The sequence below is a fragment of the Amblyraja radiata genome, chromosome 10 (assembly GCF_010909765.2).
Source record: "Amblyraja radiata isolate CabotCenter1 chromosome 10, sAmbRad1.1.pri, whole genome shotgun sequence".
NCBI lineage: Eukaryota > Metazoa > Chordata > Chondrichthyes > Rajiformes > Rajidae > Amblyraja > Amblyraja radiata.
The window spans coordinates 24819929-24840589 of NC_045965.1; the positions used below are offsets into that span (position 1 = coordinate 24819929).

Here is a 20661-nt window from a genome sequence, read left to right on the forward strand (position 1 = left end):
ATAAACCGAAATAAACTAACAACGGGACAAAAGAAAACAAAAAAATAAAAGACGAAGGGACTGCAGGCGAGCCGCAGCTGCAAGGCAGCGCCGCCACTTCCGGACATCACCTCCATCATCATTATTCAGGATTAAAAAACGGTTTGATGTATTACTTTCAAATGATGAATTAAACAATGTATCAGAAATGTTCATAATTTCACATATTGGACATATCCAGACACAATTTTTCCCTTCAAAGCTACTGTATGTTACATCATCCACTCCACCGCATGCAGCATGTATCCATCTTTGACATCCATCACATTCTATACCCTTGTGCTGACCATCTCATTGCTCACCGCACATGGTTCAGGTTTAGTTTGTGCATTGCCATGAAAGATTCTGCTTTGTAATGTTCATATATTTCTTGATAGTCACGTCAGTATATTTAACATGATACATTGCATCACAATCTATGCACTGAAGTTTTCATTGGTGTTTTGTTACCAGCTTATAATAGCTCACACAGTTTGAAGGCCCAGGGTTTAGACTAACATCCCTAGAGAACAGCAAAGTAATGAGAGACCCAATGTGTTTCTTCGGCCTCAGTTCCATAGTCGTCCAGATTGCTGGTTTAGACAAGAGTCTGTAACTGTTCATGTAAATTGATGTGTATCTCATGCAATCTTCTCTCAGGATTAAGTGTGAGAACCCTCTATGTGAGAAACCAGGTGTTGGTCATCTGTAGAGTTTGTTTCCAATGGTTGAATTTGTTGTCTCACAAACAGGCATAACAACATTAGGCTTCCGATGCTGTATAATATGGCCATACTTAATTGTGTTGTTCTACAGTGTATCTCAGCGGATCAATCAATAATAATGAAATCAAGAGGCTACTTCCCTTTATGTTGTCCCACAGTGTCCGCCAATGAATACTGCTTGGAGTCCACACCACTGCTGTATCCATGCCAAGTTGAAATGAAAATCCAAAATGGCTGCCGGTTTCCCGCCACTTCATAAACAGGTTTAAAAACACCAAATATTCCACATATCGCGATTTAAAAACACCACTAATGTTTGCTAAAAGAGTCAAATAAGTTGAATGTTGCATGGTTGACTTCGGATGGCTAAGTAATTTCCGAAAAGTTTCACTCCGATATAGCCTTCCGTATCTGCCGACTGTAGCTTTCCGCTGTCTTGCGATCCGCCTGTACTGCCGGCGGCGAAGTCCTCCAGTGTCCGCTGGGGGCTCACTCTCCAATATAGTGCAGAATTTCACGATTAAAAACTAAGTTCAAATTCAGCTAAAAATGTCCACCTAAACTTCTATCTAACAAAAATAACAATATCCATTTTTTCACTGTTGCTAAAAAGTTCACTTCGCTATTAAAATGAACAAAAATCAACAAAAATTATTTTAAAATGTGGAGCTCCGCAGATGTCAATGGCCCCGAGATCTTGCGGGAGTGCTGGCGCTATCTTTTCTTTCCGTATTGTCGTTTTAATTACCTTCTGTTCTTTAAAATATTTTCCCAATCTGCTGGCTTCCCACTCCTCTTTGCTATATCATACATCTTCACTTTTAGGTTTATACTTCCCTTGTCAGCCACAGTCGCCTCTTGCTCCCCTTGGAATCTTTCTTCCTCTTTGGAATTAAATGATCCTGCTTCTTCCGGATTATTCCCAGAAATTCCTGCCATTGCTGTTCTACCGTTATCCCTGCTCGGGTCCTTTTCCAGTCAACTTTGGCCAGCTCCTACCTAATGCCTCCATAGTCCCCTTTGTTCAACTGCATTACTGACACTACTGATTTTACCTTCTCCGTCTCAAATTGCAGATTTAAACGTATCATATAATAATAATAATAATGGATGGGATTTATATAGCGCCTTTCTAATACTCAAGGCGCTTTACATCGCATTATTCATTCACTCCTCAGTCACACTCGGTGGTGGTAAGCTACTTCTGTAGCCACAGCTGCCCTGGGGCAGACTGACGGAAGCGTGGCTGCCATTCTGCACCTACGGCCCCTCCGACCACCACCAATCACTCACACACATTCACACACAGGCAAGGTGGGTGAAGTGTCTTGCCCAAGGACACAACGACAGTATGCACTCCAAGCGGGATTCGAACCGGCTACCTTCCGGGTGCCAGCCGAACACTTAGCCCATTGTGCCATCTGTCGTAGTCATATCATAGTCACTACCTCCGAAAGGCTCCTTTACCTTGAGTTCCCTTATCAATTTCGGTTCCTTACACATGATGGACTGAATGGCCTCCTTCTCTGACAATAGGGAACGCGTGGAAATAAATGAAGTTATATTAGCTATAATGCTAGCTGTGCACTTCCGCCTCACAAAGTGACCACCTCTTCTCTGTCATCAGCAGAGTTACCGACCCAATGTACCCATGCAGCAATCCTCAGATGATCGATTCTGTTGGTACTTTCTTTGTTTCTCAAACTTGGCGACCATGGCCAGTCAACCATATGGGAAGAGCAGAGTAAATACCAACATACGTGTTGAGTGTACTTCACTGAAACAGTGGAGGTTGAAGACCATCTCATAATGCAGCAACATAAGGGAAATAGCCAAGAGTGAATAGATGTCCATGTAAATATATGAGGCTTGAGTAGATGGGTGAACGTAGATCTTTGGAGGATATCAAGACGTGGGTAAGGATTTGGAAATTAAAAAAGGAACGTAATCTTCACTTGTGGGTTTGCACACAAACACAAAACCAATCATGTGTGGGAGACCAGTCTGCATCACACATATTATCTCTCCATGACCGTTGGTCACTCCCCCTCATAATATGGAGAGTGAATTAGGTTTTTTTGTAAAGTAGGTCACCGCAAAAGAGTGGTTTGATAATAGGATCCTTTGCAATCTTATCTGTACAAATGTTATCATGATTTCACGTTGAATGGTTAATTACAGACCTGGGTCACGAAGAATGATGTAATGCTTAGTTTAGAGATCGAGCATCGAAACAGGCCCACAGAGTCCACGCCGAACAACAATCGCCCGTTCACACTAGTTCTATGTTATCCCACCATCGCATCTACTCCCTACACATTGGAGGCAATTTAAAGAGGCCAATTAACCTACAATCGTGCATGTCTTTGGGGAAACCCACGGAGTTACAGGGAGAACGTACAAACTCCACAGAGACAGCATCCCAGGTCAGGATTGAAACCAGATCTCTGAGTGTTGTAAGGCAATGTTTCTACCAGCTGAGTCACTGTGCCGCTGCCTCTCAGAGATCTGGGTTTGATCCTAACCTAGGGTGCTGTCCGATTGGTGTTTTAGTTTCATGCAGCAGGATGAAACCACCAGCTCTCAGCCATGACTTCCAACTAGCACTTCACACTCCATTTTATCTTAATATTTTCAACTGTCGATGTAGGATTCCCTCATCAACCAGTCAACAAAGTTTATCAACCACTTATTTTAGCCAAGACTAGCTGGCCTCCTTCTTTTGAAGAAATTTATCTTTTCCTATCCATCCCTCCCCCAACACCTGCTACTTAAAATTCTGATTTCTCTCCTTCCCAATTCTTAACAAGGGTCTTCATCCTGAAACATTGTTTTTCTTACCACAGAAGCCGTTTCACTTGGTCAAATTTTCATTCCTGATTTTCAGCATCTGCAAATTTTTTTTGTCCCTTTGATCACTGTTTTCCAAACTGAAACAGACCTGAGTTTGTGCTCATTTACACCAATCCCACACCAGTCCCATTTTGTTTTCTCCGTGTTCCCATCAACCTTCATAATTCCTCAACTCGCTCACACACAAGGAACAATTTACAGCAGACATTTTACCTACCAACCAAGCCGCAGGTCTTTGGAATGTGGGAGGAAACCCGCTCAGTCACAAGAAGAACGTGCAAACTCCACATAGATTGTACCGAGGTCAGGATTGAGCCTGGGTTGTTGGTGCCATGAGGCAGTGTATGTACTAGCAGTGCCAGTGTGCTGACCTTTGCATCACTGCTTGGTGGGAATACTGAATTTTGCTGGAGGGTTTTCTTCGTTTTCTCAAGAAACTAGATAAAAGTAGTAACAGTGTCATCAGGATGGCAAGGAGCAGGATTCAAGGCAAAGAAATGCACTGTGCTTCATTGTACTCAGTGTGATCTTTGTTGTCAGCTAAAGATGACCTGAAATACAGATCTGTGAAAGATAAGAACCTGCATTTATGTGGCTCGTTTCTCAATCGTAGGATTTTCCCTAAGCAATTCTCAGTGAGTAGAGCGTTTTTGAAGGGTAGTCATGGTATTGTGGGATACATGGAAGTCAGTGGTTATCCCCAGTCTCCACTGATCCCTGACTCTTATGATGAGGAACCCAGAGAATATTTCAAGAAGAGAGCAGCTAGATTTTAGTTGAAATGTAAACCCAGAATTAAAAAATAATTCAAAAATGCAGCCCACGTGTCTGTTTTGTTGTATTCCACCGGCACAAGTTCGTCATCTGGTTTGTTTCCAGTGTGCAGGATTTTTGATCAAAGCAGCAATATCTCTGTTGGTTCTTTGTGGAAATCAAGAGAGAGTGTACTTCCAAAAGGTCACTTCATGCAAGTAATTTCAGTTTAAAAATTCAGAGATTCAAGTCTGCGACGAACAACTCCCCATCCCCCACCAAGCACCTCCCTGTACAGCCCATAAAACCCCACAATCCATCTCTATGCCTCTACCCAGCCCTATCGCCTTTAGATTTTAAATAGTCTTAATAAAAAGAATAGACATAAATTTTAGTTTGCAGAATTCCTGAAGCAATCAGCATTATTATTGGTGAACAAGTTGTGCGTTTCTGGATTTCAAATGAATGTGGGATCCGCACCAGGCCTGTCGTCGAATGGCTGATGTCAGAAGGGAGCGAGAGGAGAGGGAAACAAATTGGGCCAGATTGAAGGCAAATTTTGTTGCTGTTTCAAGGTGGGGGCTGGGTGACATGAGGCTCACATAACTAGCAGCTCTTGAAGTATTGCTGTCCCCTTTTCACTTCACTGTTAATCTGCAGTGCCTTGTTAGAAACAGTTCGATGAATCTTTGTTCTGGAGTGTTGCCACAACTAGTGCATTGAGCACTGGAGTACAGGCTGCGCATGGTCGCCATGGGGACTGCGCATTACGAGACGGGTGGATGGTGCTTGCAGTCTTTCATATCTCTGAGGAGTTGATGCAGTGGTAATCTTATTTACTATTTGGTTACGCCTTGGCCAAGGACCTGCTGCTGAAATGCTTTATAGTTGTTTCTGTCGGTGCCTGAGGGAGTTTCTGTTTATTTCTTTGCAGAGAAATGAGAAAGATGTGAGCCTGCTTTCCTGAGTGTAGTAGAGATTTCTGAAAACGACATGGTTTCTTTTAATTTAATTTTGTTTTCATTAGGGGAAATGTTTTAATTTTTTTTTTGGAATACCTACATTGGCATGTCCTGATTTATCTTATGGTTCTGAAGTTTTTCCTTGTAAGTTTAAAAGTGCAGTCTGGAGCTTCTTAGGGTGTGGCACAAAGTAGTTGTATCTCTATTTGGGATAGTTGGTCCTTTTTAATTCTGTGACTTTCTTCGCACCTGCCGATCTGAATCTCATTTATTTTATTTTAAGGGTGGGGAAACTGCTCGTGTTTGAAGCAATCATATTTCTGACAACTGATGTTGTTCAGGAAATTCATTCTCTTTGAGTTGTGTTTGGGTTAAAGATTTGCAAAACCAGCTCCAAGAGGTTTCCCAATTGGGAATAGCAAGAGACAAATATGTGTGGTTTGAATTATCTGCCAAAGTAACTTAAATTTATGTTCATCCAATAAATATGTAAGTGTTTCCTGTCACCCGCTTTAATTCCACTGAATTATTTGGCAACCTTTTAAGATCGTAAACAACCGTGAGCCAGGAGAGTTTGATGAGCGTAGTCATACTTCACGTATTATAAACTTCCTGTCTGCTGGTGATAGAAGAAGACACAATAGCAACTGTGAATACAGTACCTTAAAGGGAAACGTGTTGATCTTGGGAAAGAGCAATGATGTTGAGCAATTCCTTGGCTCTTTCCAAGAACAGGCAAAGGCACGCAAGGCTATTGTGTTTCATAATGGACCAATAAATGCACTGCTTCTTGGTGTAGCACAGTTCATGCTTGTTGAAACCTGTATATGTGTACAGATAAGCTGTTTGACTGAGGTATCTTACACAAGCCCAATTTTTATACCTCTGTGTACCTGAAGCAATCTGTTCAATGCAAGTGGTAAGTTTGGGTTGTTGAATGTACTTTCAAGCGGGGATGGAGTGGTGTGTCACTGACTTACTCATAACATTGTCCTCTTGCCAACTGAGTGTGGGGGAAGATTCTGGCACAATCCGTATGATGCGCACTGGAAGGAATTCACAAATGATGACCAAAGAAAATATTCTATACTTGGCTGCATGTGGTTCTTTACCCTGAAGTTCTTCTGTGCAAGTGTACTTGGTTTGGTGTAAGGGCACTTCAGTACGATGTCACACAGTGTGACAGGATGAAATAAAGGTGATCATTTTTCATGGATTTATTGTTCAGCTAATTTTGTGCTGAAACATACAACACGGTGATCAATGAACTTCAGTTTATCCCCCATTAATTGACTGGTTAAAAAAAACTATCAAAGAGTGAGTCATAAAGTTACATTGCACAAAAAGATGCCATTCGGCCTACTATATGCCCACCTTTTTGGCCATCTACATACATCCTATTACTCTGCAGTTGCTCTGTGCCTTTCTATGTCTTGCCTACTCGGGTCACTTTCTAATAGGCCTTTTTCACGGGGCGACTTGACGCAAGAGTTAACCAGAGTTTAACATCGTGGGAACCTCGTGCGATAACAGTACGGCATTCGTGGACCACCATGGCGCTAACGGCAGGTAATTGTGTAACTTGGTGACTCGGGAGAAAATTCAAGCAAGTTTGAATTTCTCCAAGAGTGACTTGTACACTTGTGGTTGAAGATTGCAACATTATATGGACGTAGTGGCCAGTGCGATATCCGTAATGACTCTTGCGTTTACCGTGGGAACTACTGCGAACGGTGAACCCGGAAGCTGGACAGAGGGGACAGAAGGTGAGTAAAAATTGTCTTCTGTGGGATTGAATTTAAAAAATAAAGATTTGCATCCGCATATGGACATCAACTTATTCATGAGTTATGTTAATGAGATTCAAGAAAATAACTATAATCTTTAAAAGGGACTTTACTGAAAGGTCCCGCATTTTTATGGTCCGTGAGAAATTTTTCTCATGTACTTCTTTGAGAGATACAGCTCGGAGTCCTCGCCGACTAGCGATCGATGCCTTTCCGAAGCAGGGTCCGGAACGCTACCAATCAATGTTCTCCAGAGACCCGTGTAAGGAGTGAACTGCACATGCTGGTTTAAATCGAAGACAGACACAAAAAGCTGGAGCAACTCAGCGAGTCAAGCAGCATCTCTGGAGAAAAATAGGTGATGTTTCGGGACGAGACACATCTTCAGACTCAATTCCGATTAGGATGTCTGAAGAAGGGTTCCGATTCGAATTGCCACCTATTCTTTTTCTCCAGAGATGCTGCCTGACCTGCTGACTTACTCCAGCTTTTTATGTTTTTCTTCCCAGATCTGACTTACCTGCTGAGTTACACCAACATTTTGTGTCCTTTTTTGCGTATTAACCAGCATCTGCAGTTCCTTTAGACATTACCTAACTTCAGATTTTAGAGATATAGCGCGGTAACAGGCCCTTCGGCCCACCGAGTCCGCGCCGACCACCTATTCTTATCCGGCTTCAGAACGGTTCTTCCTTCCATTCGTTTGGGCACTGACCCGACCTACCAACCTACCTCATTGCGGACATTGGACTTTTTCCCCCTGGAACTGTCCTGAAAACATATATTCTGAACTCTGGTATTTTCCTCTTCGCTCTACCTGGTGTTCTTGTGCATGTGTCAGAAGGAACAGCAGATGCCGGTTTAAAGAGAATGCTGGAGTAACTCGACGTTTCAAAATGCTGGAGTAACTCAACGGGACATGCAACATCTCTAAAGAGAAGGAACGGGTGACGTTTCGGGTCGAGGCCCTTCTTCAGACTGTACGTGGCTTGGTTATATTCATGTATAGCATTATCTGATATGATTGTATAGCACGCAAACAAAAGTTTATTCCCTGCATAGAATCATACAGCGTAGAAACAGGCCCTTCGACCCAACTTGCCCACACCGACCAATTTGGCCCATCTACACTAGTCCCACTTGCCCGCGTTTGGCCCATAACCATCTAAACCTATCCTATCCATGCTTCAGTCTAATGCGTCTTAAACATTGCGACAGTACCTGCCTCAACTACCTTAACGGATAGCTCATTCCATACACCCACCACCCTTTGCGTAAAATAGTTACCCCTTAGGCTCTCATTAAATCATTCCCCCCGAACCTAAACCTGTATCTGCTGGTTCTCGATATGAGACAATAATAACAAACCAAAGCGAGTTAGGACATCAACGGGGAGATCCTGGATAAACCCAAGGTAGACACAAAATGGAGGAACTCAGCGCAACAGGCAGCATCTCTGGGGAGAAGGAATGGGTGACTTTTCGGGTCGAGACCCTTCTGATATGCTGCCTGTCCCGCTGAGCTACATGTTGTGTCTATCTTCGTTTTAATCCAGCATCTGCAGTTCCTTCCTGGCCGAACCCGATTGAAAGATGAGAGGCTGGGCGATAGAGAACTGGGTGTGACAAGGATCAGGCTTCAGTAAGCAAAGTAAAGAGAGGTGGCAACGTTATGGAAATGAAGCGGGTAATCCGAGTGATGGCGAGACGGTATCCTCTAATGTGTCGGAAAGAACTGTAGATGTTGGTTTGCGCCGATGATAGACACAGTAATACTGGATACAGACATAAAATACTGGACGGGCAGCATCTGGATAAAAGGAATGGGTGACGTTTCGGGACGAGGCTCTGAACAAGGGTGTCGAACCGAAACGTCACACATTCCTTCTCTCCAGAGATGCTGCCCGTCCCGCTGTGTTACTCCAGCATTTCGTGTCTATCTTCCGTATGCTCTGTGATGGTCATCTCGGAGTCAAGTGGCAACTCTAGTCTGTAGACACGAGGAACTGCAGATGCAGGAATCACGAGCAAAACACAGAGCGTTGGACGAGCCTGACCCTTTGAGTTCCTCCATCACTTTGTGTTGAAGTCAGGTCTAGACATTGCTTGGCTCAGTCTCAGGCGCCGGCTAACTAGGAAGGTCGAGTCAAAGTCCAGCACTAACACTCAAGAAATAACGTTTGCGGCCTGATGTTCCCAATATTTAATTGAAATCATTAATAAAGTAAATAAATAGATACCGGTCTAATCAGCATCTACGGGATTGGACAGGCTAGATGCAGGAAGAATGTTCCCGATGTTGGGGGGTCCAGAACCAGGGTCCCAGGTTTACAGTCTTCATTTACTGGCGGCGGGTGTCTGTGACTGAAACAGGCAGGTGAGATTTCACATCCACCTTGTGTGTGCCTCTCTCTCTCTCTCTCCCTCCCTCCCTCTTACACAGGCTGAGAGACTCTGCCTCTGTGAGTGTACGTCTCTTTCTCCCCCTCTCCCACACACAGTAAGACCGACGTACTGTGCTCAGTCCATCTGTGTCTCCCACATACACAGTAAAACATGTCTCCAAATGAGCCAATTCAACCAAGGGAGGATATTTATAGTGTGTGAAAAAAAAGTGACATAATTTGTGCCACGTGATGATTTAACAACACTTCACAATGTTCATTCAAGATTTAACGGGAAAGCTCGGGAGACGGACAAGTCACTCGCACAAATAACAGAAATGCCGAGTACCATGGGAACTCTTTATCTACCCCCCGTTTTATCGTGTGATATCGTGCTAGACCACGACCACTTCACTCTGGTTACATCTTGCGTCAAGTCGCCCCGTGAGAAAGCGCTTTAAAAGTAACTTCTTATATTGTTTTATATTTGACTCCTCCACCATCTCTGTCAGCAAGTTCTTTTAAACTATAAGAATCTAGTTTTTAGTATCTTCAACATGGGAAAACATATTCTGATGATTTACCATATGTACAGTAATTTTATTTATGTCTGTAAACCAACCACAGTAAATCATAGATAGACACAAAAAGCTGGAGTAACTCAGTGGGTCAGGCAGCATCTCTGGAGAAAGCGAAATTGGTGACGTTTCGGGTCGAGACCCTTCTTTAGCTCCTGACTCTCAATCTGAAGAAGGGGCTCGACCCAAAACATCACCTATTCCTTTTCTACAAAGATGCTGCCTGACCAGCTGAGTTACTACAGCTTTTTGCGTCTATCTTCGGTTTTTAACCAGCATCTGCAGTTCACTCCGACAAAGTAATATCGTGCTTTATTCAGTAATGATAGGTCTGAAGAAAGGTCTCGACCCGAAACCATGTTCTCCAGGGATATTGCCTGACCCGCTGAGTCTCTCCAGCATTGTGTGTCCTTTGTTTAAGAATGAACGGCTGATGCTGTAAAATCGAAGGTAGACAAAAATGCTGGAGAAACTCAGCGGGTGAGGCAGCATTTATGGAGCGAAGGAAATAGGCAGCGTTTCGGGTCGAAACTCTTCTTCAGTCTGAAGAAGGGTTTCGACCCGAAACATTGCCTATTTCCTTCACTCCATTTTGTGTCCTTTAATGTTTTTTAAAAGTCCTGTTGGCATTGTAGAGTTAGTTGTCAGCAAATACACTTTAGGTACCCACACTGAATCTGCCAGCTCTTTAACCTTGCCACCATCTTTAATCAATTTAGTTCAAAGGCATAAGCAAAGGCCAGGTGTTCTTATAGTCTTGATTTGGGTGTTTTTGCTGTATTAGTGGCACAGGACTTTGAAGTTTGGATTATAATATCACCAGTCTGTGAATTGATGTGAGGGAATGGATTATCTGGATTAAATGCTGATGAACGAGACCTATTTAAGTCCTGTTCATCTGCAAATATGGCAAATAAATTGCAAAAGAGAAAAAATATGACATGGCTGGTATGCAGTGGTGGGTAGTGGTTGTCCATATCATCTACAGCTGGGTGTGGCCAGTATAACATGGGTTATGGGCAGCAGCAGATGATTTCACATAGAGAATGTTCCTGGTAACAATTGTGTTTCTTTGCTGTTTTAAATGTTAAAAATCAACATTCTTTTGTTCGGGCTCTAAAATCCCTGTTAGTCACGTTGACCTTGACCATTCCAAGCATGTTGGCACTCGTGAATATTTCTGTGCTGTGCCCTGATGCAAGAAGTTACCTGCACAGGTGTTTCACAAGCCACCTGTTTGCAAGTCTCCGTCTGAGGTGCAGCAAGTATATAATGCTGTGATCAGGCACAAGGCTTCTTTACTCTTGAGTTTGCTGTGTTCAGTTTATAGATATACTTTATAAGAAGCACACATGTGGTAAATTAATCATATTTTTGCATGTGGAGGTATTGAGACAAGATGGTATAGGTTTAAGGTAAGAGGAAGTAATGCCGAAAGTGATTTCAGGAAGTTTTCTACACAGTGGTTGATATCTAGAATTTGCTGCCAGACGAGATGGTGGAGTCAAATACAATCATTACATTTAAGAGAATTTTGGAAAATATGAATGGGCAAGATATAGAGAGAGACAGTGTTCTATAGCTCTGCCCCTAGACAGGGTTTTTTTGGGTAACTTTTAGTTTTTAAGGGAAATTTGGTAGCTTTAATTTAATCCCTAGTCACACCATGTGATACATTACTGATGAAGTATCCTTGCACCAAGTACATTTGTGCAGTTGTACCAGAGTCACAGTTGTTAAAGCTAGAAGTATAGAACTTGCTTTTACACAGCATCCTTGGGATCTTACATACTGCTTCACAGTTTTTTTTGAGGAGTTTTGTAATATAGCTTTGCGAAGTGTCCTGCATTTTGTAATCTTTATGATAGTGAAGTTCACTCTGGCAACAACAACTAGAGCATGTGCAATTAAATGTGGAAATCCAGAAACGTCCCTCAGCCGTTTCCGTTTTTCTCTGCAGGAAGCAATGTTTTGTAACACTCATCTTGCAATATGGATATCGTATTGAAAAGTAGAGAGAGAAAATACTTGAAATTACCAGTCAGGTAGTAACAGGGGAGGTGGAAATAGCTTATGTTTCAGGTGGATGACCTTTGAATAGATCAAGCATTATTGACAAAATGTTGATTTTTTTTTCTTTCTCCATGAATGCTGGCCATGGACAGGAGGAGGGTGTACTAGGGTAATGCCTCCTGCATCTTCAAGGTCGGCTGCAGGAGGCGTTCCCGGGACACAAAGATGGCCAGGCAAAGAGAGGGACTTATGTTTGCGGGCTGAGCTGGTCGAAGGTGACAGAGGAAGGCCCTGCAGGAGCCTGGAGCTTACCGGGATTTGGAACTGCTCCAGTGGACCATGCGCGTGCGTGGGCAGCTCCCACATGTAAATAAGCAAAAATAATTTCCATGTGCCATTGCCAACGTGACAAATAAGGCGCCATTAGCCAGAGGGTGGTGAATATGTGGCATTTTTTGCCACAGAAGGCTGTGGAGGACATACATGGATATTTTTAAGGCATATATATAGATAGAATCCTGATTGGTGCGGGTGCCGGGGGTTATAGGAAGATGGCAGGAGAATGCGATTGAGAGGGAGAGATAGATCAGCCATGATTGAATGCCAGAGTAGACCTGATGGGGCCCAATGGCCTAATTCTGCTCGTATCACTCATGACATTTTGACTTATGACCATTGAACCATTGATCTGCTGATTGCTGGTAATGTTTTCTGAATTTATTTACCCATTATCTTCGCACTTAAATATCTTGAAAATGTGATTGCGTTGATGCTTCAGGTGTGAGTTTTATTTTCAACAGTAATGCCAAGCCATTCCTTATGGGGAAAAAAGTGAGATCCACATTTGTGGGATTCCCGTGGGAATATTAAAAAAAAATTATATTTTTAATAATGATGTTTTGTTTGTTTTTTACCTTGATCTTCCAACTGTTAATTTTCACCAAAAATACACAAAAAGCTGGAATAACTCAGCATGACAGGCAGCATCTCTGGGGAGAAGTAATGGGTGATGTTTCAGGTTGAGACCCTCTTCAGACTTTCACCAGTCAACAATATATTTACCCAAAGTTTAAACTTAGAATGTTGAGCCATCTTGATGATATGTGTTGGATTCCAGGGGTCCCTTGAAACTAAAATTTGGCAGCAGCCAACATCAGAGAAGGGGAAATCTTTCAGCAACAAAAATCCAGTGTCATGCAAAGGGAAGGGCTGGAGGTCGATATGATTTTTTTAAAAATTTTTTTTCTCTCTTTCATCCATTAAGTTACAAATGCTTTCTTAACTTTATCCTAAATCGTGAAGGTATTGGTATATATTCAAGATTCAGATGGCTGAAGTAATTTGGTAGCAGGGCTGTAATGTAAAGCTGTGCGATGCAGCCTGTGATTGTGAATATTAACAACTGCAATTTTTTAGTTTTGATATATAAACCTAACCATGTCTAGAAACTCGACCGTAAACGAACAGTCCTGATAATGGGCTGGATGAGCCAAATATATCTGTTAAAACCTACAGCAGAAGAGGACTACTCGTTAGCTATCAGCACAAATTTAAATATATTTTCATGGTCCTCCATGAAAACCATCTGTTGCATTGTTGCTTCATTCATTAACTTGGATGTTAATTAAGTTTAGTTCAATACTGATTGAAACGTTCTTTCCCCACTATGTTACTCAGCATTTGTTTCTGCATTTGATGTTTTTACCTTGATGTATTGTGTAATGTGATATCTATACGAATGTTAATCTTTCACGAATGGCCGTTGCGGTTATCCATGTATCAGAGGTGATGGTTATCAGATAGTTATGAGAACTGTTGGGTGGTAGAGGAAAGTAAAAATTGAGCAGTTTGGGACTCCTTGAATGTTCAGTTCAAATCAAATACTGGTCCCTGCGAAAAGGAAGCAATATTGTAAGGCGGGTTTCGGCCCGAAACGTCGCCTATTTCCTTCGCTCCATAGATGCTGCTGCACCCGCTGAGTTTCCCCAGCAATTTTGTGTACCTTCGATATTCCAGCATCTGCAGTTCCCTTTTGAACAATATTGTAAGGCTGTTTGCACCATGAAGTGTTTTGCTCATAGTGTGACTCGTATGGCCACAATCCAATATCATGCTGATTAAACTCTTAATCTCAAACGTGATGCGTCAGGGAAAAAATAACGACTGGTATTTGGAAGGGGAATGAAACCTGACATTAAAGCCCAGCTGTTTGAGGGGATCTGATGCAGTCCATATTGTGTATGAAGGTAGAGTGCCTTCGTTCCAGAGTACAGTAACTCTTTTATGTGGACCTCCATCAATTCATTTTTAAGGTCCAATTATTCACTTCTCTCTTTCTTTTGTGGCACTCTCAATCCATGCACTTGGATTTTCACTGGGGATTCTTGTTTGCATCCAAAAGGCTTAGTTTAGAAATCCAGCATGGAAACAAGCCTTTCAACCCACTGAGTGCATGCTAAACAATTGTCGCCCAATCACATTAGTTCTGTTATCCATCAGGTCTTATAGACAATATACAATAGGGGCAGGAGTAGGCCATTCGGCCCTTCGAGCCAGCACCGCCATTCAATGTGATCATGGCTGATCATCCCCAATTCCTGCCTTCTCCCCATATCCCATGACTCTGCTATCTTTAAGAACCCTTTCTCTCTTCTCTCGTGAAAGTATCCAGAGAACTGGCCTCCAAGACCCTCTGAGGCAGAGAATTCCACAGACTCACAACTCTGAGAAAAAGTGTTTTCTCATCTCTGTTCTAAATGGCATACCCCTTATTCTTAAACTGTGGCCTCTGGTTCTGGACACCCCCAACATCGGGAACATGTTTCCTGCCTCTAGCGTGTCCAAACCCTTAATAATTCCATATGTTTCAATAAGATCCCCTCTCATCATTCTCCAGAGTATACAAGTTCAGCTACTCCATTTTCTCGGCATATGACCATCCCGGGAATTAACCTTGTAAACCTACGCTGCACTCTCTCAATAGCAATAATGTCCTTCCTCAACTTAGGGGACCAAAACTGCACACAATACTCCAGGTGTGGTCTTGTGGTCTCACTAGGGCCATATACAACTGCAGAAGGACCTCTTTGCTCCTATACTCAACTACTTTTGTTATAAAGGCCAACATGCCATTCACTTTCTTCACTGCCTGCTGTATCTGCATGCTTACTTTCATTGACTGATGAACAAGGATCCCCAGATCCCGTTATACTTCCCAATTTCCCAACTTGACACCATTTAGATAGTAATTTGCCTTCCTGTTTTTGCTACCAAATCAATCAATCGATCAATCAATCAGTTTTATTCGTCACATTGCACATAAAGTGCAAGTGAAATGAATTTGTCAGCAGCGGTACAATGATAAAGAACACACAATACACAATAAAAATTTAACACAAACATCCACCACAGCATTCATCACTGTGGTGGAAGGCACAGAAATTGGCCAGTCCACCTCCATTTCCCCCCGTGGTCGGGACCTCCACCCTCCGCAGCCGTCGCTGCGGGCGTCCAGATGATAAAAGGACATGGGAAAAGTCAAGGTAAGTCCAGGATCGGCTCTTCCCCACCGGAGACCGCAGCTTCAGGCTGGTGTAGGCCGCAGGCCGGCGGTCGAAGACTTAAAGTTCGCGCCGCAGCCAGAAGCACCGCAGACTGCAGGGCCAAAGTGGATAACCACACATTTATCCACATTAAATTGCGTCTGCAATTTAATATTTATGAGCCAAAAGTATAAATACTTCTCTTGTCCTGGTAGAACATAAATGTGACTTTGTCATGAAAACCTCCCTTGTCTGCATATTGAGTTAGTTCTCAAAAACCACTCTGTGCCATTGTACCTCGTGTAGTCTAAAAGATGTGAAACCTACATCTACTTCATTGTAACCATGATTTTCCTTGAAACTAATAAATTCTATTTCCAATTGTTCTTCCTTTTATTTGAATTTGATGCCATGTCATATCTTGTAGTTGACTGGGAATCTATCCCACTTAGTGTTTCGTTGTGTGCTGGTGCTTTGTATCATTGTAGATAGACACAAAATGCTGGAGTAATTCAGCTGGACAGGCAGCATCTCTGGATAGAAGAAATGGATGATGTTTCGGGTCGACCCTTCTTCCTTCCAGAGTACAGTAACTCTCTTATGTGGACCTCCATCAATTCATTTTTAAGGTCCTTTTATTCACTTCTGTCTTTCTTTTGTGGCACTCTCAATCCAAGCATTTGGATTTTCACTGGGGATTATTTTTTGCATCCAAAACGTCACCAATTCCTTCTATCCAGAGATGCTGCCTGTCCCGCTGAGTTACTCCAGCCCTTTGTGTCTATCTTGTGTAAACCAGCATCTGCAGTTCCCTCCTACACTTTGTATCATTGTGTTGGGCAGCACACATCAATCTCACCCGATTATCTGATATGAGTAGGATGTGTAATTAAATTGTGATGATATGGGTTTTTTCACTTCCAATTTTCTCTTCCACCATTAACTCTCCACCCAACCCTTGATGAGGTCAAGGCGTATTTGGGGCCAATGGTGGTTTTAATGATCGTTGGTGTTTGATGGATTCAGAATTTCTTAGTCATAAGTGTACAGGCTGACTCATCAGCAAAACCAAGCCATGGGAAAGAGGGAGTTGCTGTTTTCTTTTCCAAGTGTAATACTTATTTACACTGCAGTGGTACTATATGATTATCATTGTCAATGCACCACATATTTTGGAACTGTGTGGAGAGGATCAAAGCCAAAAATCAATGTATGAAATAGGGAAATTAACTCTTTGCACAGTTAGTGATTCTGATAAACTGGTCAGTATAAACTTAAACGAAAACTGGAGAACTGAGACCACTTGCAACAGTGTGGTTGGAATGAGGTTCATCTTTCCTTCGGTCAGAGAGGATGCATTTTCACTTTCTATAGTCTGGTCTGTTTTGAGCCAGACACAGGCTGTCTGAACAGAACAAGATAAACTATACGATGATGAGCTCCCGAGGGAGAAATCTGCAAGATTCAATTACCAGCTAAGAATGAAGTCCAGCAGCACATTGCACTCAAGTTTGTCGGATAGGTTTTCTGGGTATATGGATGAGTATTAATTTATATTGAAGCTTGTAATTAAAAAAAACAAAAACAAAAACTAAGTACATTGGAAGTGGGTGTATTCTAAAAATGTATAAGAAGGACATAATATTCAAATAAAATGTCACTTTACTCATTTTCTCATCTTCCTGCGCACCCATTTCCCCTATTACTCCCTTCCAATTTTCCCCTATGGTAAATACCAAGCCATATATGTTATGTCATCAGGTGCATAGTGTGCTCATAATGTTTTAAAAGGTATTTAATTGGCTTCTGCTGGCTTTGGGTTTTTCATTGTTTCATTGTGTGAGTTTAAGAATCCAGAATTTAAGAATAAAAATGTACTTTCAATGAGGAAGTTCTCTGATAAGTCTTTGTAAGGGTGACTATAATTTGATCTCTGAATCTCTCTCAACTGTCTAGGTGTCGATCTGGATTTGTAGGTGAACGCTGCCAGCACCCAGATCCCTGTCAGATTTTAACCTGCCTTAACGGAGGGACTTGTAGAATTTCCATCGCTGAAGGCAAAGCACAAGGATCATGCAGTTGCGCGCTGGGGTTCACTGGCGATCGGTGTGCGACAATAGTGGCCAATGTCTGCAGGAAAAATCCCTGCCAAAACCGAGGAACCTGCCAACTCATCACCCTTGAGAAGTATGAATGTGCCTGCCAACAAGGGTGGATAGGTAAGAATAGGTTGCAGTGTTTTTTTATGTTTAGTTTAGAGATACAGCAAGGAAACGGGCCGTTCGGCTCACCGAGTCCGCACCGACCAGCGATCCCAGCACATTAAACTATCCTACACACTAGGGAGAATTTACACATACACCAAACCAAATAACCTACAAACCTGTACGTCTTTGGAGTGTGGGAGGAAACCGATGATCTCTGAGAAAACCCACGCGGTCACGGGGAGAACGTACAAACTCCGTACAGGCAGCACCCATAATTGGGATCGAACCCGGGTCTCCGGCGCTGTAAGGCAGCAACTCTCCCACTGCGCCACCGTGCCATGTTGCTCATGATCTTGGCCATCGAGATGACAGGGAACTGCACCAAATGTGCAGCACGCATTGCACCTTGCTGTGGATAACAACCCTGCTGCCACTGGGTGTAGCATTGGAGGCTTTGAGAATCCCTGGGGCAGGTAGACATGTGATCCTTGAAAAAGAATGAAATTGAATCTGTTGATAATTGTTGAGGTAAGAAATTTGTCCATGTAAAAAACAAATTGGACCCTCCCCAAAAGATCATCAGCATTTATTAAAATGGACAGTATGATTCAATGAAGAGAGTTGTTTTTCGTGAATTGGTCTTCACTTTCCATTTTTAAAATATTGCAAATGAATCATTGGATGCTGACAGCATGGAAAGTTTCCTCAGCTGATGACGGCTTGATTGGTCAAAAGACCAGACGTCGAGAGAAAAATCACAGCTTCTCTTCAATAGTCAATTAAATTTCTTGGCCAGAGAGTGTGGCATGTTTTAGACATTGCAATGACATTTATGGATAGGGGATTGAACCCACAAACTTCACACTTGGGCAGAGGAACCAGGGTCAAAGGGATGAAAAAGAATACATGTTTCACTTCAGAATCTTCTTAAAACTTTTTTTTAAACAGGTAAAAACTGCCAGCATGTGGATTCCTGCGCCTCGCAGCCATGTGCTAACGGGGCCAAGTGCAGCAGTTCAAGGAACAACTACACCTGCACCTGTGCTTCCGGCTACACTGGGTCTCGCTGCAGGACCGACATCGACGAATGCAAGGTTAAAGATCGGTGCCTGAATGGAGGGATCTGCAACAACGAACCTGGCTCATACCGCTGCCTATGCGAACCGGGCTTCACTGGATCCAACTGTGAGAGCGTTTACGTCCCCTGCTCGCCATCGCCCTGCGTTAACGGAGGCACCTGCCGGCCAACCAGTGATGACCTGGCCTACGAATGCAACTGCCTGCCAGGTCTGTAATTGTAATTGGAGTACCCTCCTGTACGTGCTCTTTCATTCAGTCAGATCAGGGCAGACCTGTACTTAGATCCATTGACCCGCTCCACATCCTACAGAAACAATACCAAAAAATATATATATCTCAAAAGCTACAAGTCTCCCAAACACTGTCTCGTCTTTGAACATGAAAATGCTTCTCTGTATTTACCCCATTCAATGCATGAGACTCCTGAGTATTAACGATTTAGACAAGGGAATTAAATGTAACATCTCTAAGTTTGTGGGTGACACAAAGCTGGGTAGAGTGAGCTGCGAGAAGGATGCTATGAGGCTGCAGAGTGACTTGGATAGGTTGGGAGAGTGGGCAGAAGCATGGCAGATGCAGTATAAATGTGGATAAATATGAGGTTATCCACTTTGGTGGCAAGAACAGGAAGGCAGAATATTATCTGAATGGTGTCAGATTAGGAAAAGGGGAGATACAACGAGACCTGGGTGTGCTTGTACATCAGTCACTTAAAGTAAGCATGTAGGTATAGAAGGCAGTGAAGAAAGCCAATGCCATTTTGGCCTTCATTGCGAGAGGATTTGAGTTTAGGAGCAAGGAGGCCCTACGGCAGTTGTATAGGGCCCTGGTGAGACTGTACCTGGAGTATTGTGTGCAATTTTGGTCTATTAATTTGAGAATGGACATAATTGCTATTAAGGGAGTGCAGTAAAGGTTCACCAGATTAATTCCCAGGATGGCGGGACTGACGTATGATGAAAGAATAGGTCGACTGGGCTTGTATTCGCTGGAATTTAGAATGAGTGGGGATCTTATAGAGGATTGGACTAGGTACATGCAGGAAACATGTTTCCGATGTTGTGGGAGTCCAGAACCAGGGGTCACAGTTTAAGCATAAGGGGTAGGCATTTAGGACTGAGATAAGGAAAAACCTTTTCACCCAGAGAGTTGTGAATCTGTGGAATTCTCCGCAACAGAAGGCACTGGAGGCCAATTCACTGGATGTTTTCAAGAGAGAGTTAAGACCCTGTCTCGCTTTCCCGAGTTACTCACAAACTCTCGCGAGTTTCCCCTTGATTCGAACTCGGAGAATTACGGTAATAGCCGTTCGTAGGTACTCGGGGCTATTTTTTTAACTCGTGGTCATTTTTCAACGTTGAAAAAATGTCCCGACTTACCTGATGCCCCGAGTTCCTACGGCTGGCATTACGAGCCCGCTACGAAACATCTCCGGACTCCTAAGGGCTCAATACCGACATTACCCGACATTCACCGAGTTCGAATCGAGGGGAAAACTCAGGAGAGTTTGTTAGTAACTTGGCAAAGTGGGACAGGGCCTTTAGACTTAGCTCTTAGGGCTAAGGGAATCAAGGGATATGGGGGACAAGCCGGAATGAGGTACTGATTTTGGATGATCAGTCATGATCATATTGAATGACAGTGCTGGCTCTAAGGGCCGAATGGCCTACTCCTGCACCTATTTTCTATGTTTCTATTTATGTTTCTATGATCAGCCCACAATCGTCTGTAAGCAAGGTATGGTTGAGCATCAGGATGTG

The 20661-nt window shown here is 42.9% G+C and overlaps 1 protein-coding gene across 1 annotated transcript in view; it reads left to right on the forward strand.

The window, feature by feature from the left end:
- Positions 1 to 20661, forward strand: part of LOC116977693 (neurogenic locus notch homolog protein 2-like) — a 168446-nt gene that overhangs the window by 58266 nt on the left and 89519 nt on the right. Inside the window, exons 3-4 of the mRNA XM_033028368.1 lie at positions 17571 to 17833; positions 18770 to 19108. Of these exons, the coding sequence (XP_032884259.1) occupies positions 17571 to 17833; positions 18770 to 19108 (602 nt within the window). The remainder of the gene's footprint in view (positions 1 to 17570; positions 17834 to 18769; positions 19109 to 20661) is intronic.